Source organism: Chaetura pelagica, unplaced genomic scaffold (assembly GCF_000747805.2).
Source record: "Chaetura pelagica isolate M959 unplaced genomic scaffold, ChaPel_1.0 scaffold17, whole genome shotgun sequence".
NCBI lineage: Eukaryota > Metazoa > Chordata > Aves > Apodiformes > Apodidae > Chaetura > Chaetura pelagica.
Window position 1 is genome coordinate 2,651,209 of NW_009970726.1, and position 23,273 is coordinate 2,674,481.

General features: G+C 41.8%; 1 protein-coding gene across 1 annotated transcript in view; it reads left to right on the plus strand.

The window, feature by feature from the left end:
* The first annotated feature begins 4,373 nt into the window (after nucleotides 1–4,373).
* Nucleotides 4,374–23,273, plus strand: part of KIAA1217 (KIAA1217 ortholog) — a 50,510-nt gene continuing 31,610 nt past the window's right edge. Inside the window, exons 1-3 of the mRNA XM_010006955.1 lie at nucleotides 4,374–5,206; nucleotides 14,707–14,756; nucleotides 22,578–22,738. Of these exons, the coding sequence (XP_010005257.1) occupies nucleotides 4,374–5,206; nucleotides 14,707–14,756; nucleotides 22,578–22,738 (1,044 nt within the window). The remainder of the gene's footprint in view (nucleotides 5,207–14,706; nucleotides 14,757–22,577; nucleotides 22,739–23,273) is intronic.

Consider the following 23,273-nt stretch of genomic DNA (forward strand, 5'->3'; position numbering starts at 1 on the left):
CACTGATAATTTTATTAATACTGTTTAGTTATATTTGTTTTAAATTTCCAGGCTACAGTAATTCTCTGTGCAAATGAAAAAATTATCCCATGTTCCCAATTGGCTTGATGACTTTTGTCTGGTTCATTTATGACCCATCCCAGCATGCTCCTTTGTTCTGTTACAATTATTTATTATTGCTGCTGCAATCAGGTTATCTCCTTTCTTCTTTCTGATACCTGATACTCCAGACTTTTTTGATCTCTGGCCTTGGGGAATGTCGTTTGTAATTCCCAAGTGCTGAGTCTGCTGTGGGGAGAACAGCTGTTGTTTGTACACCACCATCGCAATTCCCTTACCAGTGGAAAAACCTATGGTGAGGCAGGAATAGAATATAATTTCTTGCTTCATCAGCCATGGATCACTGTAACTGCCATGAATCCAGTCATTGTCAAAGCAGGGACCGAGAGGGGAGAAAAATGCTGAAGATTTCAGATCAGCAACCTCCACTGCACATTAGCATGTGCTGTGTAACTTCAGGAGCATGTAGACACTCGGCCTTCTGCAATTCCTTGGAAGTGATAGGGAAGCTGAAATTGCCAGCACAAATATTAGAGGCTGTGATTTTTGTTCTTTTGTAGTTGATGGAACCCAACTAACAAAATTTTTCATCTTTCTGTTTATCCACCGTACAGCACCAGAGCAGACATGTGATACTTGCTAGAGGGAAAATTTCTCCTGTGGCTGTCAGTGATAGTGTTTAGCCATCTACAGAGATCATTGCTGGGCAGAGTAAGATGCTACAGTCAAAGAAGCATGTGTATCCTATGCAGATTTTTGCCAAGGCCTCTGTTATAAAGCATTCATACGTTGGTATGGAAGCTTTCCCTTTCTTTTCCTTGCTTGCTCCTTCCTTACTTCTGGCAGTTTATGCTGCTGCTTACAAAACTATGATAAAAGGTTCAGTGACTTTCTGAGTGTTTCTCCTGTATGCAATGATGCTGGGTCTGCCCACCCTTTGCATGAGGTACCAGGAGCAAGACTCTTTAATTGGAGTCAACGGGTAGCTGGTTTGCTACTTTTCTGCATATACTATTATTCAAAATACAGCAAGTTGCTGAGTATGCCAACTACTTTTGAAATAAAGAACATAACTTGTTTTATATTATGTTCACTCTTCAGTAAACAGAAGCACTCTTCAGTATCTCTATTGCTGTTTTAAAAGAATGCCAATTCTGTATCTTACAGATTTAAGTGCTGTTAGACTGACCTTAAACCTCCACATGAAACGTTTAAACATGGTGTGATCTTTTTTACTACAGAAAGTGAAAGATTCTAAGTGATGCCTTTTCCCCTCAAGTGTTTTGTGCACAAATTGTCACTAGTCATTTGACATATTTTGACCTAAGTTTCTATTTCAACGATGTAAAGTCTACAGGCAGCAAGAACAAAGAAGAGCTATGTGCTAAGGAAAACCACACCCTCAGGCAAACGTATTGTGTGTCTACAGTTGAAAAACACATGATCCTATGCTTGGACTAAAAAAATATCTTCCTTTTGCCCTCAAAGCAATTGGCTGTGTTAGCACCTAGTATTTAGAGGCTCAGTGTCCTCTTTCTCTGCTCCAAGTCATGCAGTTGAAGTTCAAGAGCATGTGCCTCAAGACAGTCTGCACATTCAAGCACATGTTTTCATTGAGTAACATGGAAGTTTTGTGGTGGAGGGTAGCGAAGAAAAGCAGCACAGGAAGTGGGTTATAAATGAGAGAGAGTAGTGTGCTTTGAATATCACACAGAAGATGTATTGTTGAGAAGCTAGAAGAGACCCTCATTCACATTTTTTAGGTTGCCATTATCAACGACTGTGGAGATTTTGGAGAAGAGATAAAAGTGTAAAGAGATAAAATAATGAGCGGGTGGCAGAAGACAGCGTAATCCAGCCAGTAAAGCAGCCTGGCTCCCAGTCACCAGCTCATGTCCCTGCCCAGCCCACACACTCTTCTGCACCTGCCCTGTGCGTCCTGGACTCTGTGGCTCCACTGCTCTCCCCTTCTGCACGCTCCACCCAGGGGCTGAATCATGGCTTGAAATAGAAAGTGAACTTTTCAGGAAAGGGTTGTCTGCCCAGGCATTTGTGCCCTTCTCAGCTCAGTGGGATCTTGATTCAGGCTGTGTAGTTCAAGTGCTATTTTAAAACTAAAGTAAATAGAGTTGTAGACTTTAATACCGAGATGCAGGGTGTTGAGCCATAGCTCAGCTCTGTATTTGAACTCCCTTTTTCCATCTTAGCACATGGAAATACGTTAAGGTGGAAAATAGGATTTTTCTTTGACAGATTCCTTTGACTTATGAGAAAAGAAAGAGCATATGCAGGAATATGAAGTCCAGAAGTTGGGGAAAATTCAACCTATTTCTTTCAAAGCTTCATTTGGGAACTTTCTCCTCTCTACAAGGTAACACTGGAATTTTCCTCACTGCAACCTGGAGTATCCCAGTGTCTATGGTTTCTGTGCCCGATACTATTGCATCGGTTGTAGCTTTAGCTGAAGCAACCAAACAGATCATGGTATAGCTTGTATGGTAGGAACCAAGGAGAATTTTCTTTTGATGGGCTCTTCTCTCAGTGCACAACATCTGTGTGGAGGCATGATCCCAAAGCTTCTCAGAGTCAGCAGGAGTCTTTTTGTTCTCCTGGCCCAGGCCCAAGGTCTGAATGCACAATACAGCTCAGTATGTTGCAATGTTTCTTCAAGCCAATAGAAAACTAGGTTGAATGCCCACTGATAATTTTATTAATACTGTTTAGTTATATTTGTTTTAAATTTCCAGGCTACAGTAATTCTCTGTGCAAATGAAAAAATTATCCCATGTTCCCAATTGGCTTGATGACTTTTGTCTGGTTCATTTATGACCCATCCCAGCATGCTCCTTTGTTCTGTTACAATTATTTATTATTGCTGCTGCAATCAGGTTATCTCCTTTCTTCTTTCTGATACCTGATACTCCAGACTTTTTTGATCTCTGGCCTTGGGGAATGTCGTTTGTAATTCCCAAGTGCTGAGTCTGCTGTGGGGAGAACAGCTGTTGTTTGTACACCACCATCGCAATTCCCTTACCAGTGGAAAAACCTATGGTGAGGCAGGAATAGAATATAATTTCTTGCTTCATCAGCCATGGATCACTGTAACTGCCATGAATCCAGTCATTGTCAAAGCAGGGACCGAGAGGGGAGAAAAATGCTGAAGATTTCAGATCAGCAACCTCCACTGCACATTAGCATGTGCTGTGTAACTTCAGGAGCATGTAGACACTCGGCCTTCTGCAATTCCTTGGAAGTGATAGGGAAGCTGAAATTGCCAGCACAAATATTAGAGGCTGTGATTTTTGTTCTTTTGTAGTTGATGGAACCCAACTAACAAAATTTTTCATCTTTCTGTTTATCCACCGTACAGCACCAGAGCAGACATGTGATACTTGCTAGAGGGAAAATTTCTCCTGTGGCTGTCAGTGATAGTGTTTAGCCATCTACAGAGATCATTGCTGGGCAGAGTAAGATGCTACAGTCAAAGAAGCATGTGTATCCTATGCAGATTTTTGCCAAGGCCTCTGTTATAAAGCATTCATACGTTGGTATGGAAGCTTTCCCTTTCTTTTCCTTGCTTGCTCCTTCCTTACTTCTGGCAGTTTATGCTGCTGCTTACAAAACTATGATAAAAGGTTCAGTGACTTTCTGAGTGTGTGTTCCACAAACTGTCTGAAGTCCTGTTATCTTTGCAGGGAAGGAGACCCATGGCACGTGTGTCAGGGTGCTTTTATGCAACTTGACTGTGCCAATAAATGTCTGTGTTTGTTTTTCTCCTATGCTTGGTGTATCCTATGTGTAATGAAGACCACATCAAGTAACTAGCAAAAGGCTAAATCCTAGACTGAAGCAAATGGCCAAACATTTATGTATCTTGTCTAAGGACTGTTTGTGATGACAGAGCATCAGCATTTTCATCCTGGTTTGGAATCAGTCAACTCCAGCCTGTGTGTCTGATCAATAAACTGTTTTAAGTCAGTTACTGACTACATGTTCTTAAAACACCTGGCAATGAAACCCTGATTTCAGCTTTGGTAGCTCTGAATATCAAATTAGGGTAAGATGGCATTTGGATAAGTAAAAAGATTTTTAAAGCTCTCATACACCAGTAACATACAGCCCATTTCACTGCCGTTTACAGTTGTTATTTTCTTTAGGCATTGAGGTTTTATTTATACAGATGACAAATTATTTTGTCTCGAGGGCTGGGTTTTTTCCCCTTTTTTCTGTCAGTGTCAAGGTTGTCACAACCCACATCATGTTTTGCTCATTCAGTCATTTTATATCTCAGACTTTTTTCCTTTTCTTTCCAGATGCAGAGGGAAATGGCTTATACAGGCCGAGATGGCCTGGGTGGCTCCCGCCCTGGGTCTGCCACGCACCCTCCACACATGATGCCCAGCTCTCCACCCTCCACCCCAGTGCCCCACTCCATGCCTCCATCTCCGTCCAGGATTCCCTATGGTGGGGGCCGGCCCGTGGGTGTGCCAGGAAACGCCACCATCCCCCGGGACCGGCTGTCCAGCGTGCCAGCCTCACGCTCCATATCGCCCAGCCCGAGTGCTATTTTGGAGAGACGGGACGTGAAGCCAGATGAGGACATGACTAACAAAAACCTCACCCTGATCCGAAATGAAGGTCTTTACGGCGACCCCTACTTGTTTCACGAGGGGAGGATGAGCGTGGCTGCGCCCCACTCCGGACACCCCCTGGATGTCCCTGACCACGTTGTCGCCTACCATCGCAGTGCCATGAGGTCATCAAGCACTTACTGCAACCCCCCCATGCAGCCTGAAATGCTGGAGCAGTCCTTGTACAGACAAAAGTCACGGAAGTACCCAGAGAGCCATTTGCCCACTCTTGGCTCTAAAACACCTCCCGCCTCACCCCACAGGGTGGCTGACGTGAGAATGATTGATATCCATCCTCACCATAGTGCTCACATCCCCACACACACCCTCCAGCCTGACAGGTCTTCCCCCAGCCGCCAGTCCTTCAAAAAGGAGCCAGGACTGCCTGTGTTTGTGGACAAGAAAGCACGGAGTGTCCTCGGCCTCCCGGGCATGGCCGAAGTGCTGCCCTCTCCAGCTGATGAGCAGGCTTTTGGCTATGGGTCACCTGTAATGCCCAAGGACAAGGAGACCAGGTAAGGCAGAGCTGGAGCTTAATTTATGCAAATGAGAAACATTCCTAATCTGCACGTTTTGTGTCACTTAACACCCACGGGACAATGTAACGTGTAGGAGGCTGCTGCACTGGGCTGCAGTGTTTATTAGCCGTCTATCAAGGTAGTTAGTAATTTAGAGGAGATGCAACACCACCCGTTATTAATCTGAAAGTATTGTCAACCCATGATGAATCCCTAGTTATTTTCATTTGTGTAAATTTCAGTCATTGGAAAAAATATAATAAAATAAAATGATTAACTAGGATTTTTCTTTCCAGACAACCAGATCATGTTGCAAGAACAAATGATGTTCTGTTCCTGCTAATAAGGGAATATATTTCACCCCCGTTAAGAATGACATTCTGATATTGCAATTTTGGTTCTTTATGGAGTGGAGTTTTTCTCATCTAGTTTTAGGAAATGGGAAGAATTTATCATTACTGTCTTATCTCCTGTATAACATGAATTTGCATAAAAATAGGACTGTTGTTTATAATAACATTGCTCAAGGGGAACCTGCTGAGAAGAGCAAGTCTGTCTCAGGGAAGAAATTGAAACATGAATTCTGTTCCAAATGATTTTTCCAGCGTCACAAATACTTGGTGACCAGACTGTTGTTAACTTTTGTGCACTAACAATGATGACAATGATCTCTCCTGTCTTTTTAAGGACCAGATTTATGCAAAGGTCTGTAAAGGCTTCTCCTGCCATAGATAGACCCTTCCCTAGGAAAGAAAAATGGTTACACGGCCAGTCAGCTGCTGTGTATTTGTATGAGTTGTGCTAATCTCTAGCATATTGTTTGTGCTGTTAACTTTTATAGAGCTCTTTAGGGAAGTCAAGATGAATAGCTGGAAAATGCTGAGCTCACAGAGGCCAAAGGTAACTGCTGACTGCCTTAACTACTGGGAAAATACGGAGCTTCGTGTAGCCACCAAACTTCTTTTCTGTCTGAGCAACTCGCTCAGCACTTAGTAGCCTCTGACCATGCTTGGGCAGAAAAAATAATGTGTTGTGAGGTCCATTGGTGGGGAGAAAATGTAGGACAGAAGAAAAACAGCCAACCACAAAAATTACAGGCCTATAGCTTTGTGATTATGTTGTCACAAGTGTGAGTTAGGATATATTGCAATCTAGGCTCAGTGAAACCTGATTTTTATCGACTTATTTATAAGAAAAAAAGATGTGGGTATTGAAATTCCATTTCAAGTTTCCATTATTACAGCTAGGTAGTAATTTGAACTATATTTGCCAATTCTAATCCAAGAGAGAGTTTTCAGATTAAAATTTTACAAGGATGATCTTAGGGGGGTGAAAATAAGGGAGGACACCAATAACTTTCCAGTCTGTGTGACTTTCTCTCTCCCGTGTGGGTATCTCATCTGTTCCCTCAGCTACACAGCTATGCACAAGGCTGTGTATTTGCAAATATATAAAGAGCAACTGTACAGATACTTCTGCAGCTCCTTAAGGGAGGCTTTGCACCAGGAGTTCTTGTCCTGGTCCCAGAATTTATTTACAGTGATGAAAATAGCATTTGCATAATTGTGCTTACAAATAAATGCACAACCTTAAAATTCAGCATGGTGTGTATTAGCCACACAGCACTGAAAAAACAATTCTGAAGGCTGCCCTTATTGTGTGTGTGGTTTTTTAACCTTCAGAAAGTGTGAATTAAAAACATAATAATAAAATTGTAAAAACGAAAAGCAATTCATGCAAATTGGTGTGTTTGCTAATAACTGCAATGTTAAGAATTGGGTCTGAGTTCTGCAGAAACAAAGCCTTATTTTGGCTTTGTAATAATGTCATAAACTTTGAAAGCAAACATGAGATTATACTAAACAAAACAAGGAGCACTAAGGGTACCCAGGCTGAGATGCTCTTTTCCTGTTTCAGCAGGGGATGAATTGTTACAATGTTGTTATGAACACCTGAAAGATGATGTATATAATGGCAGAAAGTTATCCCATATCTTGTTGTGTAGGATTTACGGTTTGCACCCAAAGGAGTACAGCTGGGCTTGGTTCTGTGAGTAAGAATATTTTGGGATTGGGGAGATGGTCCTCCAGGCATGGTAAAATGAAGTGTATACTGCTCTGTTGTGCACATTATCCAATTACTGATGACTGTGAAAAGAGCCTAAAAATCAGGCCACAGAAAAGGGATGGTGGTTCAGTCAGCCTGCATGCAGACAGTATCAGGCGTGGGGTAGCAGCAAAAGGGCAGGTTGAGTATCTGTTAATCTCAGGGGTACTGAGGGAGGCATTTGGATTTGTGCATTGTGACAAGAGAGGCTCCATCCTGACACTCAGGAGTGGATTAAGGACCCTGCAAGTATCAACTCCCATCATCTCAGCATTGTTGTTCTTCCAGTCCCCAGTGGAGTGTGCTAAGAACAAAAAAAAACATCTTTTTTGCCATCTCTGCGGAAATTACCTTGATGTGGCACTGCCACACCTCAGGACAATGCTCAGTTTCAGTCAGAGAAAAGATTAAAATGGGTGGTGATAATGCCCAGAAGTTAAACTGAATCTTCCCTTGTTAGTTCTCCTTCCATTTTTCCAGTCCAGGGCTCAAATGGGATATAAATGTACTTTTATCAGATTTGTTGGATACTTACAGCAAATCAGACCTCTCATTGACTCTCCTGGTTTTGTTGAAGAAAATGGGTCCATTACCTCTGGAATGTTAACTGCAGCAGATTTGAGTCTACAAAAGATGAAAACCAGTATTTCTGATCTCTTGTTTTGGAGTTTCCCATTTTAGTTTGGCATTGTAGAAGCCAGTCTCGTCAAGCCTGTTATTTAAGACAGAGTTAAAGGGGATTAAATTTCTTCATGTAATTCCTTCTTGTATCTGTCTTACCTCAGGTATTTTCAAGTTAGCTATTTCTGCAGTATAATAAATTCTCACTGTAATTAATTTACCAGAAAAATTCTGTATAATGATCTTTTACAAAAGTGAGAAGAAACAAGTTCATAGAGATTTAAAAAAAAAAAAAAAGTTAGTATTCATATACACAAAAATATTAGAATAACAAAAAGCAGGTTGTAGCAGTTCATCTTTGAGTTCGTCATCCTGTAAACCTGATGTTTAGAGGAAGAATGAGTACATTTTTGTGAGTTAGCATGAGTTGTTTAAACAATGATTTGCTATCGTATTTTTTGATGGCCCATTTATGTAGGTCATGGTAGTAACTACAGGCAAAGCAGATGTTTAGATGTTGATAAATTGGAAAAGAAGCTGTATATCTAGAAGTGCATCAAATGAAATGTAATTTAGCTTACATTCTTTGCATTTAAAACACACATTGTGTTGCAATTTTTTGTCAGAACAAGAGGGAATGGTTTCAAGCTGCAACAGGGTAGGTTTAGACTGGATATTAGGAAAACATTCTTCACAGAGAGAGTAGTCAGACACTGGAATAGGCTGCCCAGGGAGGTTGTTGAGGCGCCATCCCTGGATGTGTTTAAGAGTTGTTTGGATGTGGTGTTGGTAAATACAGTTTAGGGTTTAGGGGAAAACTTTGTAGAGTGGAGGTGATGGTTGGATTCAGTGATCCCAAGGGTCTTTTCCAACCTGAATAGTTCCATGATTCTATGAAATTTCTAGGCTTTTTCATAGTACCCAATATTTATATAAGAAATGCTACTAATCACTAGAATACAATCCTTAGAATAGCAAGATAACTCCATAGAACATTTTCTTCTCCAAATATATTTCAAGAGTCTACTGTGGTTCCATTCTGTCTGAACACAAGTTTTTTCCTTTTCTTTTTATTCCACATTTGTGAGAAAAGGTGATGGTAAAACTGAGAAAAAAAATATCACATTTGCAGATCATGGCTTGCAGTTCAAGACTAAAATGCAGTGGCCACATGTAGTTTGTTGGATATTGTTCCCATCACAAAACCACTGTATTGTTTGATATGTTGAAGTATAGATGGAGTCTCAATGCATTAGGAAAAAATTGTAATACTCTGTAAAGCCATGGATAGTTGGAGACTCCATCATCAGTGCTCTGAGAGGTTGTGTAGAAAGGTGGACTTTGAAGATATACCCTCTCAGGCACTTTCCCCAGGGCCAAAACTGCATCTTCCTTTGTGAAAGATGTTTAATAACCTCAGAGAAAAAAGATGAATGCAAATGACCAATACAGGATGGAGAAAAGGTAAATCATACTTCAGCTTCCTTCTGCTGGAGGAACTGTTTGTAGGAAGACAAGGTGCAGGCTCTTGGGTAAGAGTTGTCAAATAGTATAGCAGCTGACAGTGCTTCAGGGCTTCCTTTTCCTCTTTTAGCTTCAAGCTGTAGAAAGTTTGAGTTTAACCTTCCTAGAGGATTGAAATATTCACCTGTGTGAATCATTCCCTTGGGAGGAGAGTGGAGTACAGAAGAGTTCTGCTGATCTTTGCTTCACACCCTTCCAGGATATCCACTCTGTTGTTTGGGGGGGATTTTGAGGTAAAGTTTGACTGTACTACTTTCACTTGGTTCTAGGGAAGCCACTGGGAAAGACAATCTGCTCCTATTTCCTTTATTTTCCCAGTGTGATAAAAAATACCTAATGAAATGTTTTTCTCATAGGATAATATAGAAATAAATATATTTTTGTGATCTCTGACCCTCTTTTTGATTACTATACAGACATCACTCAGGGTTTAACTCTGAAATATTATGAAATATGAAGTTACTTAAAATCTTTCTGCAGGATACTGTGCCAATTAGTTCATGGTGCCAGACTTGGTATTTGTGTATGTCTGTTACGGATGATGTGCTGCACAGCCTAGGGTCAGACAGGAGTATGAACAAACAGTTACACAGCCCAGATGTAGTATGAGTCTGTACTTAGCATCTTCTCAGTGATGTGAATATTAAAGATGTCCCCAGGAAAGGGAAGGAACATGCAAGTCAGGCTTAAATAGAATCGCTGTGAGAAGCAGGTACCAGTTCAGCAATACACTGTACCCTGCTTGGGATTGCTTCCAGTGAATTGCAGTAGAAGGAATGACATGAAACCTCAGTGAAGCTGTAAGGAAGGTATCTTGTGGTGAAATCTGGTGTCTCAGTGCACAGACCCTGGAGAAGCAAGGGCTTGTTTTGGTTTTGCTGAAGGTGGGGAACTAGATGCTATGGCAGAACCCCAGTGCCTGGACATACCCGAGGCCTGGCGCTGTTGATGACGTTGCCACGGAGAACAGGACTTGTGAGCAGCCCGTGCCTGCTTTGCTGGCTAAGGTCTGTGACAAGCCAAAACCAAGTCTGACAGAGAGGCCTGCTGGAGCTGAGTGTGACTTCTGACCTTGCCTCCTCCTTTCCTCCCGACCATGCTACCACCTCTGACTCTCCCAGCATTCACAGGAAAACAATGTGAAACAATGCCTTTCTGTGCTCAGGCTGATAAAATAGCCATTTCTTTCCCAACTGCTGTGGAAGGGACCCTCCCTGCTCTTCCTGGGTGGTGGAGGGATGCAGATTTATCTGGGAAATTAATCTGGGAACAGAGACGGGGTTTGGCCTTCTCATGCTACCACTGCTGGCAAAGAGGCACCACTGCGTTTTGTTCTGTCTGACTGTCTCTCCTGGTGCTCCATGTCTTGGCCTGCCCTGTGCACAGCCTGCCCCATGTCACTGGAGTGCTGCCCTGCCATATGCTGTGGGGTTCACCAGACATACCCGAGGCCTGGCGCTGTTGATGACGTTGCCACGGAGAACAGGACTTGTGAGCAGCCCGTGCCTGCTTTGCTGGCTAAGGTCTGTGACAAGCCAAAACCAAGTCTGACAGAGAGGCCTGCTGGAGCTGAGTGTGACTTCTGACCTTGCCTCCTCCTTTCCTCCCGACCATGCTACCACCTCTGACTCTCCCAGCATTCACAGGAAAACAATGTGAAACAATGCCTTTCTGTGCTCAGGCTGATAAAATAGCCATTTCTTTCCCAACTGCTGTGGAAGGGACCCTCCCTGCTCTTCCTGGGTGGTGGAGGGATGCAGATTTATCTGGGAAATTAATCTGGGAACAGAGACGGGGTTTGGCCTTCTCATGCTACCACTGCTGGCAAAGAGGCACCACTGCGTTTTGTTCTGTCTGACTGTCTCTCCTGGTGCTCCATGTCTTGGCCTGCCCTGTGCACAGCCTGCCCCATGTCACTGGAGTGCTGCCCTGCCATATGCTGTGGGGTTCCCCAGCCTGCCCGTGACACCAAAGCGCCAGCCTGTCCTGTGTCCTGGGAAGTCCTGCCTGCCCCTTCCATGGTACCCCAGGAGGGGATGGTCGGGCAGGCTGGTCCCTCTCCACAGCAGGGATCACAGCAAGAGATGGAGAATAGAATGCTGAGAACCAAAAATGTACAACTGTCATGACAGTGCCATCATCCCTGATAGACCTCGGCCTGGCACACAGTGAAGAAAGTGTTTATTTTTTCCCTTGGGACTCAAGGTTGCTCCAGCCCTTCACAGGGAAGCCACAGGGCAAGGGGGTGGCTGCAGAGCCTGTCCCTGCTCCTCTGGGACCATGCAGCAGTCATCAGGATTGGGCCACCAGCCCTCCAGCCATGTCAGCCCATGGCACGTCCCTGCTGCTGGGCCACTCGTGTCCCTCCCTGCCCACAGCTGAGCTTGCTGCCTCCCACTGCCTTTGGTCAGGCTGCCAAAAATCAGGTCATTTTATTTAATGGCTAAAAGGCGCCTCCTTTCAGACACCTGTTTTTGAAATGTTTGGTGCTGATGGTCATAACGAGTCTGAGTGTTACTGTGAAATGATTACAGGAAAAATCCTGCCTTGTCTTTAACAGAGTAATTCCAGAGCACATGTAGATTCGTCACATTCTTAATGCTTTTACCATATGAAAAATAAATGTGCTCTGTGCAATTGATTCCAATATTTCATTCGTTTTTCATCATCTTCTATCTCTGGAACATCCCTCTCCTTCTTAACAACATATTTTCCTAGATTTCATGGCAAAGGACAAGATCAGCTTTGTATTGCCATAATCTTTTTTGAAGCAGAAAATTGTTTCCAGATTATCAAATGTGGGATGGAAAAAACATCATATTTATGAATTGGTTAAACAGATAGACTTGCAATTGAGTTTAGTTCCAGGAAGGTTTTGTGATGATTATCTGGGGGGGAAAAAAAAAAAAAGTAAAATGTTTTCATTATTAAGTGTCAAAAATGTCAAACTGTATTAAAGTTTGTTAGAATATATTTATCCCAGGCTTTTAGTTTTTCTTTTCGGTCCAAAGGTTACTGTAGCCTGAACCAGTTTCTTATTTTAAATCCAGTAAAAGTGGAAATTCTGTAATGTATTTCTTGGTTTGAAATTAATTAGGTCAGATTCACTAGTCTTCTCATCACCGTTCAAAATACCTTTCAACATGAAGACAGAAAAGTAAGACGCGCATGCTGTACTAAATCGCAGTAAGAACTTGTCTGCTGGCTGGGGACTGATGGAGCACATTCTTCTTCCCTCTTTGTGTCTGTTAACATCTCATTGCTTGTTTTGCTGCCCTGTTTTCTCAACATCTGGGTGTCTTGGATTCTCCCTTGGCTATGGTATCTGCCTGCTATCCCAGCAAACCTTAGTTTCATTCCTTGATGTGGATGAAGTAATTAGCCTGGGTAATATTGCTGGCTACAGGCTGGGCTTGTTACTTGCTTAGTGTCATGTCAGCTTGCTATTTCCTGTTATTGGTACCTACATGTGAGTTGATATGGCCCTTGTTGACTGGTGTCATTGCTTTGGCCACCAAACAGCAACTGGAGCTGGGGGTGGACAAGAGCTCAGCTGCTCCCAAGTGCCCAGGACACCACAGTGGTGATGGAGGGCCCCTGCTGCAGGCTGAGCCTGAGGCTGGGCACATCTGTCCCTTCTTTCATCAGTCATTGCCGCTGGTCTTAGTCACTTGCTTTTTGAGAAGTTTTGTTTCCAGTCATCTTCCAAAATTACAGCCTGCTGTTAGCATTTGCTTTTATGTGTCTCCCCACTCACTTAACTGCTGGCATACAGGGATGCAGTTTCAGAAGTTGCTGTCTGAGGTCCCATGTTGATGTCTGTGTTGTGGTGTGTCATTGACATATTGGCATGTGAAAGTAGGCACCTCTGTGAGCAAAGGCTGTTTTGGAGCCCACAAAGGAAGTCACCTGGTACCTGACTAATGTACATTCATGTAAAAAGATAAACACACAAATGTCAGCCTTTCTATCAAAAAAGTAGTTGTTTTGTGGCCTTTGGTACCTATGGAAAATACTGACCACATCTGTTACAGTTTTGGTTATTTTAATCTCTTTTCTTTTCTTCTGCTTTTCAGACATTTCTCAGGATATATGCATGAAAGCAAAGCTGTTTTGTGATAATGTAGTTTTATTTGGTGTCCTGTGCCTGTCTGTCGCATTGCTGTCCTTTCCGTAGCAGTCAGTTGCAATGTCAGGTGCAAAGGATTTGGGCTGGGAAGCAGTCAGCTTTTGCAGATTAAATGCTTCACAGACAAAAATCCTGGGTTTGGGGAAAGTAAAAATAGTAACAGGAAGTGTAAAGTCTTTAATCCTGAAACTTTATACGCAGGCAAAACTGTTGGCCCAATGTAGGTGAGAGAGAAAATATATGTAATGCTGAAAAAAAATATTTTCACTAGTTCCAAGAGGCATTCACTGATTGTTTTAGATGCCAGTCTTCTGAGATCGTCAGAAGTTTATTATCTGGGTGGTTGGTTGTTTTGTTCTTTTTTAACCAAGCAGATGTCTTTTTTATTTTCTATTACCTTGCAAAAGCTGTTCAAGCCAAGATGTGGTAAGCTGCTGCAACAAGGTATATGCCAACTGATACCCATGGGCCTTTGCACAAACTTGGTAGCATCTCTCCAATCCCGTGGTAATCATTCACCTAGAAAAACGAGTCTGAAAGCAAATATATCTGGCTTTAACAAACGGTTCTCTTGTCTTACAGAGAGAGGATACAAGCCATGGAGAAACAGATTGCCAGTTTAACTGGTCTTGTTCAGTCTGCGCTTTTTAAAGGGCCAAATACAAGTAATAGCAAAGATGCTTCTAGGTAAAAAAAGAATTCATTAAATCTGTTTCTCTGTCATTATTTAAGTAATCAATCAACAAAAATAGTATTTGAATGTAATAGTAAAAAACCCTGAATGTTCAGTCATTTAAAAATATCTTTATCATCCCCATGAGAATGCTAGGCAGAGAGGAAGAATATGGCAAATAATAGGTGGATATTAACTGCGTTACTCTTTGTGTTAAAAAGAATTAATGTAACTACATCTCTGTGCCTTCTACCACTTATACTCAATTCCTTGCTTAACTTGTGTTAAAAGATGATTTTTAAAAAACAAACAACTGACAAGCTACTGGTGACATAATTTTAAAATATATATGCTAGACAAGGCCATTTAATTTGCTGATTATAAACTTTGCTACAGTTTTATTGTTAGTAAATTAAAATTATTGGTTTTCTTTTTATTACTTAGTGAGAAGATGTTGAAAATAGTGTCCAGCAAGAGCAGCGTTGACACTGCAGGTAAGATAATTCACTTTTAATTTACAAATTATTCAGGTATATGAATAGCTCTAATGTTACTACCATCCCAGCTTATGGAAATGTTAAATTTACCTAAATTTCCATAGCTGTACTATCAGAACTGAAGTTTAAGTTCATGATATGGGAATAGATCACACCTTTGTTTAGAGAGGAATTAATGACAGCTTGAGGTGCTCTTTGGAAGGAATTTCACACATGCACTGAATGGTTTAAATGAAATGCAGAGTCTCTGCACATGGTGAATTTTCCAGTGACTCATCTTGTCTGTAGTATATGTCTGTCATTAACCCCAGATGTATCCAGGTTGCCATAGAATGGTAAATATTTCATTCTTATTCTGGTCACCTGAACTTTTCTCTAAGGTTCTTCTGGATGATATGGATATAATGACTAGGGTATTTAGCAGTCAGTGAGATAACACTTTCCCTAATTAAGCTCTACTGATCTGTTGCTAATTATTAGTCCACACCTAAACTGTTCTGAGGAAGCATCGGTTATGAAGCCACTAGGAGCTCTTCTTATTTTAGCTTCCCACTTAGAGAGCTGTTAAGTATTTAAAAGATGGAACTAAGGCTGTTGTGAAAGATCTCTATGTGATTGGAACTCTTTGTGTATGGGCTGCTGCTGGAGATGGCTTCAGGGTGTTCGCGGGTTTATATGTCTCCTCTTCACCCTTTGTCATGCACTGAATGCAAATAAAACCAGTTCCCTACTTCCTGGTACTGCTGTTCCCACAGGGATGTCTGTGCTCCAGCAGGAAGTAAACCACACATTTATTAGCAAATCTATTCTACTCTTAACAAGCCTTTCTGTTGGAGTTGTTAGTTCACATGCAGGATTCCTGTTTGTCTGGAATTGAAGTATGTCCTCTTAACTGACAGAAATCAAACCAGACCTGGAAACAACCAAGCACATGCAAGAGGAAAAGAGCTAAAATCCTGGTACTAGAGCTTTGCTCCCAAGCCAGTCTCTGGTCCCATTCCAACTCTCCCCTTCCTGCTGGCCCCTCGATGGGGAGAGCAATACTTAAGCCTGGGAAAAAATAAGTTGTAATTTATCAGTTTCAGACAACTCACTGAAAAGTCCACCATTTTTCAAAACAGCTGAAAATGCTCTTAGATTTTTCCCTATTTCAGTATCATTATACACTGAGAATTTATGGTATTTCCGACTTGCACAGGCTCCATCTCATACAAAGCACTATAAAACCATCAAAACCTGCACACACATTGTCTTGTGTTCCTCTTTGTGTTTTGTTGCTCTTCCACCTTTCCACTTTCACTATGCTTGTACTAATTCAGATAAATACTTTGCGGGGTCACAAAACTGGAGATCCTGATCTAAGTGGTTTCTGCTTTCAATGGGCGCTTGGACCAGATGGCCTCCAGAGATCCCTTTCAACCTAAATTAACAAGTCATTTGTGTGTGTGTGTGAATGTGCACTCAATGCAACGAGAAATGGAATTATGTTTATTGGGAAAATGGCCCTGCAAAAATTGAAGGTGGAGATTCCTCAGTGTGGAAATCATGCCAAGCCCACCAGAGTAGCATGGTTCATCTGACCAGCAACCATTTTCTGCCACTGTTGTTCTCAAAGACTCCTCACTCACTAGCTGGTTGCATAACTAAACACATGTCCCTGAAATGGCAAAACTACCCAACACCCGCGAACATCTCCTGATAACCCTACCCATCATCCCTTTCTGCCACTGTTGTTCTCAAAGACTCCTCACTCACTAGCTGGTTGCATAACTAAACACATGTCCCTGAAATGGCAAAACTACATCCAGCAGCTGTATGTCCAAGCATGGGGGGTAGTAGGTGGGGAGTGTAATTTACTGTCAAAAGACCAGATCAGCAACTGTCACATACTGATAGAGGCACTGACTGTCACACAGCTGTGCCCTCATCCAGCATGAGAGTAAGGGTGCCAGCATTCAGGTTGTGCAATAGATGCCTTTCTGATCACTTGGGAGATGAGGACAGGGCAGTAGGGCCAGCCATGCAGCCAGCTCTCTGCAGGGATTGTTATCAGTGCTATAACTGAAGTTTTAACTCCAGCATCTGCATCCCTAGATCCTGTCCTTCTGGCATGACTCAGCCACAGAATTAAATTTTAACACAGAAGGGAAACAAGGTTTGATGCTGACCCCAATACAGTACACTACTGTAACCCACATCAGCTATTATTGAAGTGCAGTATAACAGAAAAGTCCTGGATAATAGACTACTTGGCTTCTGCACCTGCTTTTGGATTTCACGTGACAGGGTCTAATAAATCAATGCGGTCTCTGCTTGCTTGAAAATGAGGCAGTCTGCCAGTGTATGCTACAGAATGCTTTTCTATTTCTGTAACTATACTTGGGTTTAAATGTGCCAGCAGCACCCAGGAAAACTTCTGCTGACCACTGTTTTGTTCTTCGATTCACCCCAATCCTTATTAAATATAGCCATTTAGACAGTTGACTGTCTTAGTATACAATTCCACTTGACAACTGTGCACTGAGATACTAGTTTTAGCGATTTCAAAGTCTATTTGAAAGAAAACGTGGTATAAAATGTTGATTGAGCAGTCCTTTCTAGAGCACTGATAAGCAGAAACAGGAATTGCTTCCCATCCTGAACAATAAAACATCTGTGCAGTATAAAATTGGCTCATCAATGTTGAACCAACATTGTATTTTATAGTATGTGTTCCAATTATAGGGGAGTTTAATGCAAAAAATAGAGAACTAGCTCACCTGGGAAGGGAAAGAAACCAACATTTCTAAATCCTGGATAACTCTACATAGATAGATTGCAAATGCTTTGGTATTTCATAGAAACCAAATTGTTCTATTTAACATGTTTTTGCATTGTCAGTCTGTAGTGGATTCTTTAGACTCAAATATTAAAGGACCTAAATAAAAATGCTTTTTCACTGGGGAAAATGAGCCTCCAACAATCATGCTTGTCTGTATTTCTTATGTTTTATGGCTCTAGGCTTAGTTCTTTTGGAAGGGTTTGGTAACCCTCCACAAACTGGCTATGTCTCCTCTTTTAATGCTAGAAGAAATCCCATGACTGAATCCTTATAACCTTCTTCAATTCATCAAAAGTGAATAGCATCAAGGGACTCTTCACTTAGGAACAGCATGTGACTCTAAAACCAAACCATAATAGGAAGAGTCTCCTTGATATTACAAACAAATATGCTGAGAAATGCTCACCATCCCTCTTTTCTGTCATATTTTTATTCATCAAGTGGTAAGATTGATAGGCTATATCCTGGATTCATTGATTAAATTGAGATCAGTTGTGTCATGGAATGCCAAAGAAAGCAATAGTTCTTTGCTAGTTGCTGTCTTGTTGGAAGAGGAAGGACATTTCAGTATTTCATGAAAAGACATCAAGGAGTACATCTTTCTGCACTGACACCACCAGTGCAAACCGAGAAAGGGAGATGGTAGTAGGGTGAAGTATGACACATGTAGGGCTCAGATTTGATTCCTCACTCTTTGTGAACTTTCTTGTCATCTGTGCATATTTATGTGCCTTTTTCACATGCATGACACTTGCTTTAATGATCTGTAAATGAAAAGTATTGTGCATATCAACTTGCTTACATCAGATTCAAAGACAGATCATGCCAGCCTTTGAATTCTGTCAGTGTTTCCAGGTAAAATGTGATCCTGAATACATCTTGAGTCACTGAAGTGAAGGTGTGCACTAATATATAAAGAATATTTTATTATTTTAAGAGCGCCTGGCGATAACAGCTTGTTAATGATGGAACTGCAACCTTAATATTTCATTTGCCTGTTTGTTTAGTGGATTCTAACTAGGTGGAAAGAGAACTAAGTAACTGCTACATGTGTCCCCAAATGGTGTTTGAAAATGTTGTGGCTCTTTAATAAGGAGATGAGTAATTTGTGAATAATCATTGCTGGGTGTCTTCTGATGGCTTTTTTTCCTAGCCTGCTTTGAAATAAAATCTTAGTGTATTAGAAAGAAAAATAAAACCTGGAAAACTGAAGGAGAATGGTGTCTTCACAATCATAGCAAAGGTCAAGTGTCAGGGAGTGGAAGTTGTGTTTCTTACCTTCCTGAGCCTGGTAAATAGCAAACCTTTCTCCTTGCTGTACATTAGTTCTATTGTTACTTTAACTAAGCTGTAGTGGCAGCTTAGTTCATTAACCTTTGTAAAAAAAAATTAAAAAAAAATAGTTAATATTTGGGTTTTGTCCAGAGTATTAGGGAACTATGGAGGGTTTTTGCATTCAGGCCCTCTTACCTAGCTCTAGCAAAGGCTTATTTAAAAACCTGAGAGCTTTCTCTTCAATCCATCTGGCTGCACATCGAATTGCAAAGCTACAGCCTGGGGCTATTTCCAAAATTATCTATACTCTCTAGATGAAGCAGCCCCTCATTCAGCTGCCCTATTATTCCTTTTTGATGAAAATATGTATCTCTGAGAAATCAGCTGTTGATCCTTACTGCTCCCCCATGCTCACTCAGTGCCTGGGATCGTGTTTTACAGCCTTGGGTGTCCCAAGTCGTGCTTCACAGGCTCTGACACACTCTGCAGCAGGGGCACCATGGCAACTGAGGGTACCTAACAGTAAGAAGAGGTGGCCAAGGCAGCAGAGGAGGAGGAGAGCTCCTTTGTAGGCAGTCAGATACATTTATTGTTTACAGAAGCAGATCACAGTCCATCTGCACTAAAAGAAAGCAGGCACTCCTTCCTGAGAAAATATGTGAATTGACTGAGGTCCAGCAGGGGGGGAGAGACTGGCGGGGACTGATTCATGCCTTGGCTGCATCATCACAGGGTCGGGGGCTGAGGTTTTGGAGCTTTTGCTTCAGGCAAAGAATAGCAAAAAGGTAGATGGGCTTTCAAAAATAGTCCAGATTTGTGTCTAGGGATAAGAACTCTTGGAGGCTTATCCACATTTTTCAGACTCTCTGGTGAATTCTGTCTGTATGGTTATGAAATAAAAACCCCTTTTCTTTAAGAAAAGATGCAAAAAAGTAGTGCACGTGGGAGGGAAATAGATGGTTGACTGTAGGAAAAACTGCAGTGTATATGTAGACAGATTAGTATTAGCATATATTAGACTGAAGCATGGAGTGGTTACAGAATGACAGTGATCAAGGACTGTTTAGTTCTTGAGTGTTACATTCTGTTAAGCAGCTCTGAAAGTCAAGAGAGCATTGAATCATACAGGAGTACAGCAAAAGTGAATTCTGTCTGTATGGTTCATGAACTAAATACCCTTTTCTTTAAGAAAAGATGCAAAAAAGTAGTGCACGTGGGAGGGAAATAGATGGTTGACTGTAGGAAAAACTGCAGTGTATATGTAGACAGATTAGTATTAGCATATATTAGACTGAAGCATGGAGTGGTTACAGAATGACAGTGATCAAGGACTGTTTAGTTCTTGAGTGTTACATTCTGTTAAGCAGCTCTGAAAGTCAAGAGAGCATTGAATCATACAGGAGTACAGCAAAAATGTACAGCAGCTTGCTCAGCAGTGAAATGAAAAGTGCCATTGTTGAAGCAGAGTAGATCTAGCTGGAGCCCGTTGAGGTGAGCTATAGCATTACAACAGTCAGCACCAGGCTAGAATAGCTTTTTGTTTGAGGATGTCTCTGAAAGCCTATGGCATGATGCACTACATATAACATGGGCACAGCTAAGTGTGAGTAAAAGTGAGCCTGTGCTTTTACTGACGGGAATTTCAAATGTAGGTAAAGCAAGAAACATGATTCTTCAGAAACCTTTTCACCTATTTTTAAATAAAAATAGTCTGGCATGATTTCCATCCTTTAAAAATCCTTTGCCCAAATGAAATTTGCAAAGGCTACATTGGACCTATCCACACCTGTTGGCAAAGGAGTAACTGTGTTACTGTGCTGAGTTGTACTCACTCAGGCACATATGGAGACTTGACTGGTTTAAAAGACTGCTAGGGATGAGAGGACAGGGGCAAAACTTAGCTCTCTCGGGTTCATACTCATTCCAGCCAGAAAAATTGTCATGCCCTTTGGTACACTGAAACTTAGCCTTCCAACACTAGTTTCTGTTTGAATTCATTGAACTTGGCAGAATGTGTGCTTGTGGGAAAAAATGATGAGCAAAATCCTTGTGTAGATCTATCAATGAGTAATTTTCTGTTTCCTCAGATTTTCTTATTTATTCAGAGAGAAGGAAGAAAATGAAGTGGGGAATGATGGGGTAATCATAGCATAGAATCAATGTCATGTAGGTTGGAAAAGACCTTTATGAGAATCGAGTCCAACTATAAACCTAACACTGCCAAGTCCAGCACTAAACTATGTCCATGAGCACCACATCTCCATGCCTTTTACTTCCAGGGATGATGACTTGAGCATTTCCCTGTGCAGCCTGTTCCAATGCTGGATAACCCTTTCAGTGAAGAAATTTTTCTTAATATCCAATCTAACCTCCCCTGGTGCAACTTAATGCCATTTCCTCTTGTTCTGTCACTTGATACTTGGGAGATGAGACCAACCCCCACCTCGCTACAACGTCCTTTCTGGTAGTTGTAGAGAGCAACAAGGTCTCACCTCAGCCTCCTTTGCTCCAGGTTAAACAACTCCAGTTCCCTCAGACGCTCATTGTAAGTCTTTTTATCTAGACCTTTCACCAGCTTTGTTGCTCTTCTTCTACATGCTCCAGTACCTCAATGTCTTGTAGTGGGGGGCTGATAATACAAATGTTGAAGGAGCAGCAGCCACCTTGAGCCCAAGGGTCAAGGTGGGTCTTTCCCTGTGATCAGAAGAGTATGTGGGGCTACATAGTGCTGGACTTAGAAAATGAAGTGTGTCCCACTGGCAATCCGTCATTATGCCTGTTGGCAGTGGGGAGGGGAAGGGACACATTAGAAATACAGAAAAATATGGGTGTGTAAGTACAAATTGCTAAGGGAAGCTGTAGCATGACTATTAGCTGGTGAACTAGAATTTGCTTGTACACTGTAAATAAAGCTTATCCCAGGTACTTGAGACTGAAAAGAGTAAGCTTGACATTAATCCTCTGTAAAGGAACAGCATTATTGAGCAAAAGAAGTGTTGTGAGGACAGTGATGGTTATTCTCAAGGTGTGGGTCAGATCACTCCCTCGTGTTGCGCTGTGTTCCCTTGTAAACACAGTCCTGAATAAATGGCACACTAAAGGAAGTGGGTGGATGCAACATGGCTGGAGAGGAGTTCTCTGCCACACCATCATTTCATTTCTCTTCTGCTGGTTTTTATAAAGTAACTGTTGGAGACACCTGTAGAAATAATGCAGTTGTACTTGAAGCAGCAAAGCAAGATTTTCTGTAGAATCCTTTACCCCAAACTTGGCAGTTTGACTGTATCAGTCTCTCTAGTGATAATCATTCAACAACTATGCACTTCAGGAGTCCTGTAAATTTGCATCAGCTTGGTCTCAGATAGCTCCTGGGAGATCAGTCCCAAAGGCGCTTTCCACACCAATTTGATGTGCTGCTGTTTTGTCTAATCTGCAGGTATAGATTAGTATTCTATATCCACTGCATGTGGTAGGAAGCAGTCTTGTGGTAATGCAGTGCTCTGATATGGCTGAGGTTCCAGCATGGATACACTCTGGTACTGTGCAGTCTTTCCTCAAAATATATTGTATAAGAAGGTGCCAGTTCCCTGTTAGTACTGAGCAGCTGTAATTTTCTCTTCTTGTCCCTTGGTGTGAAGTACATGTGGATTCAGTGAGCAAAGGAATGATCATGTTTGCACCTTCTCTCTTGGTGAGCTCAACCTCTGCTCCTGCTTTTGCAGGCACTGTCAACGTATCTGGGGGGAAGAATGTGTTGGCAACGGTGGAGCCAGCTGCCATCCCTCACCCTGCTGGAGCCCCCTCCATGCAAGTCAGCCTGCATGGCATGAAACGCAACGTGTCGGATCTGCGGCTGCAGCTGCATCAGATGAAGCAGCTACAGGTATGCTCATCTGGGTACTGCCAGGAAAGTGAGTAGTTAGAAAATCCCTTCTCTGCCCTTCCCTCCCCTTCTCTTCCCTCTCTCAGTGTAATCACTGCTGCTCAGACACTGAGAAAAACTTCCTTTCTCACTTTTTTTTATTGCTCTACAAGTTAAAGCAGTATTTATATTAAAATAATATTATCAGCGATTACAGTTTGAACACTGCTATGTTATGTGCTGTATAAACATGTTAGAAGAGCCATGTTCCTGCTCCATACTGTTTACAGCTGAGACAGTTTTTAAGTTCCTGAATAAACTTTGATGTTAGGAAACCCAAATGTAGCTGAAGATCCATAGATATGCATTAAGCCAATGTTTGAGTCTTCTATTTACAGAATCCAGAAGGATAGCCAGCTTGAACAGCAAGGAAAAAAGGCATTTCTAAAGTTGCTGCCAAGGTTTATTGTGCCCTACTTATATTTCCATTTTACCAGTACCTTCCTAACATTCATCAACACCTCAAAACCTGCAGCAGTAAGAGCAATGAAGAGTT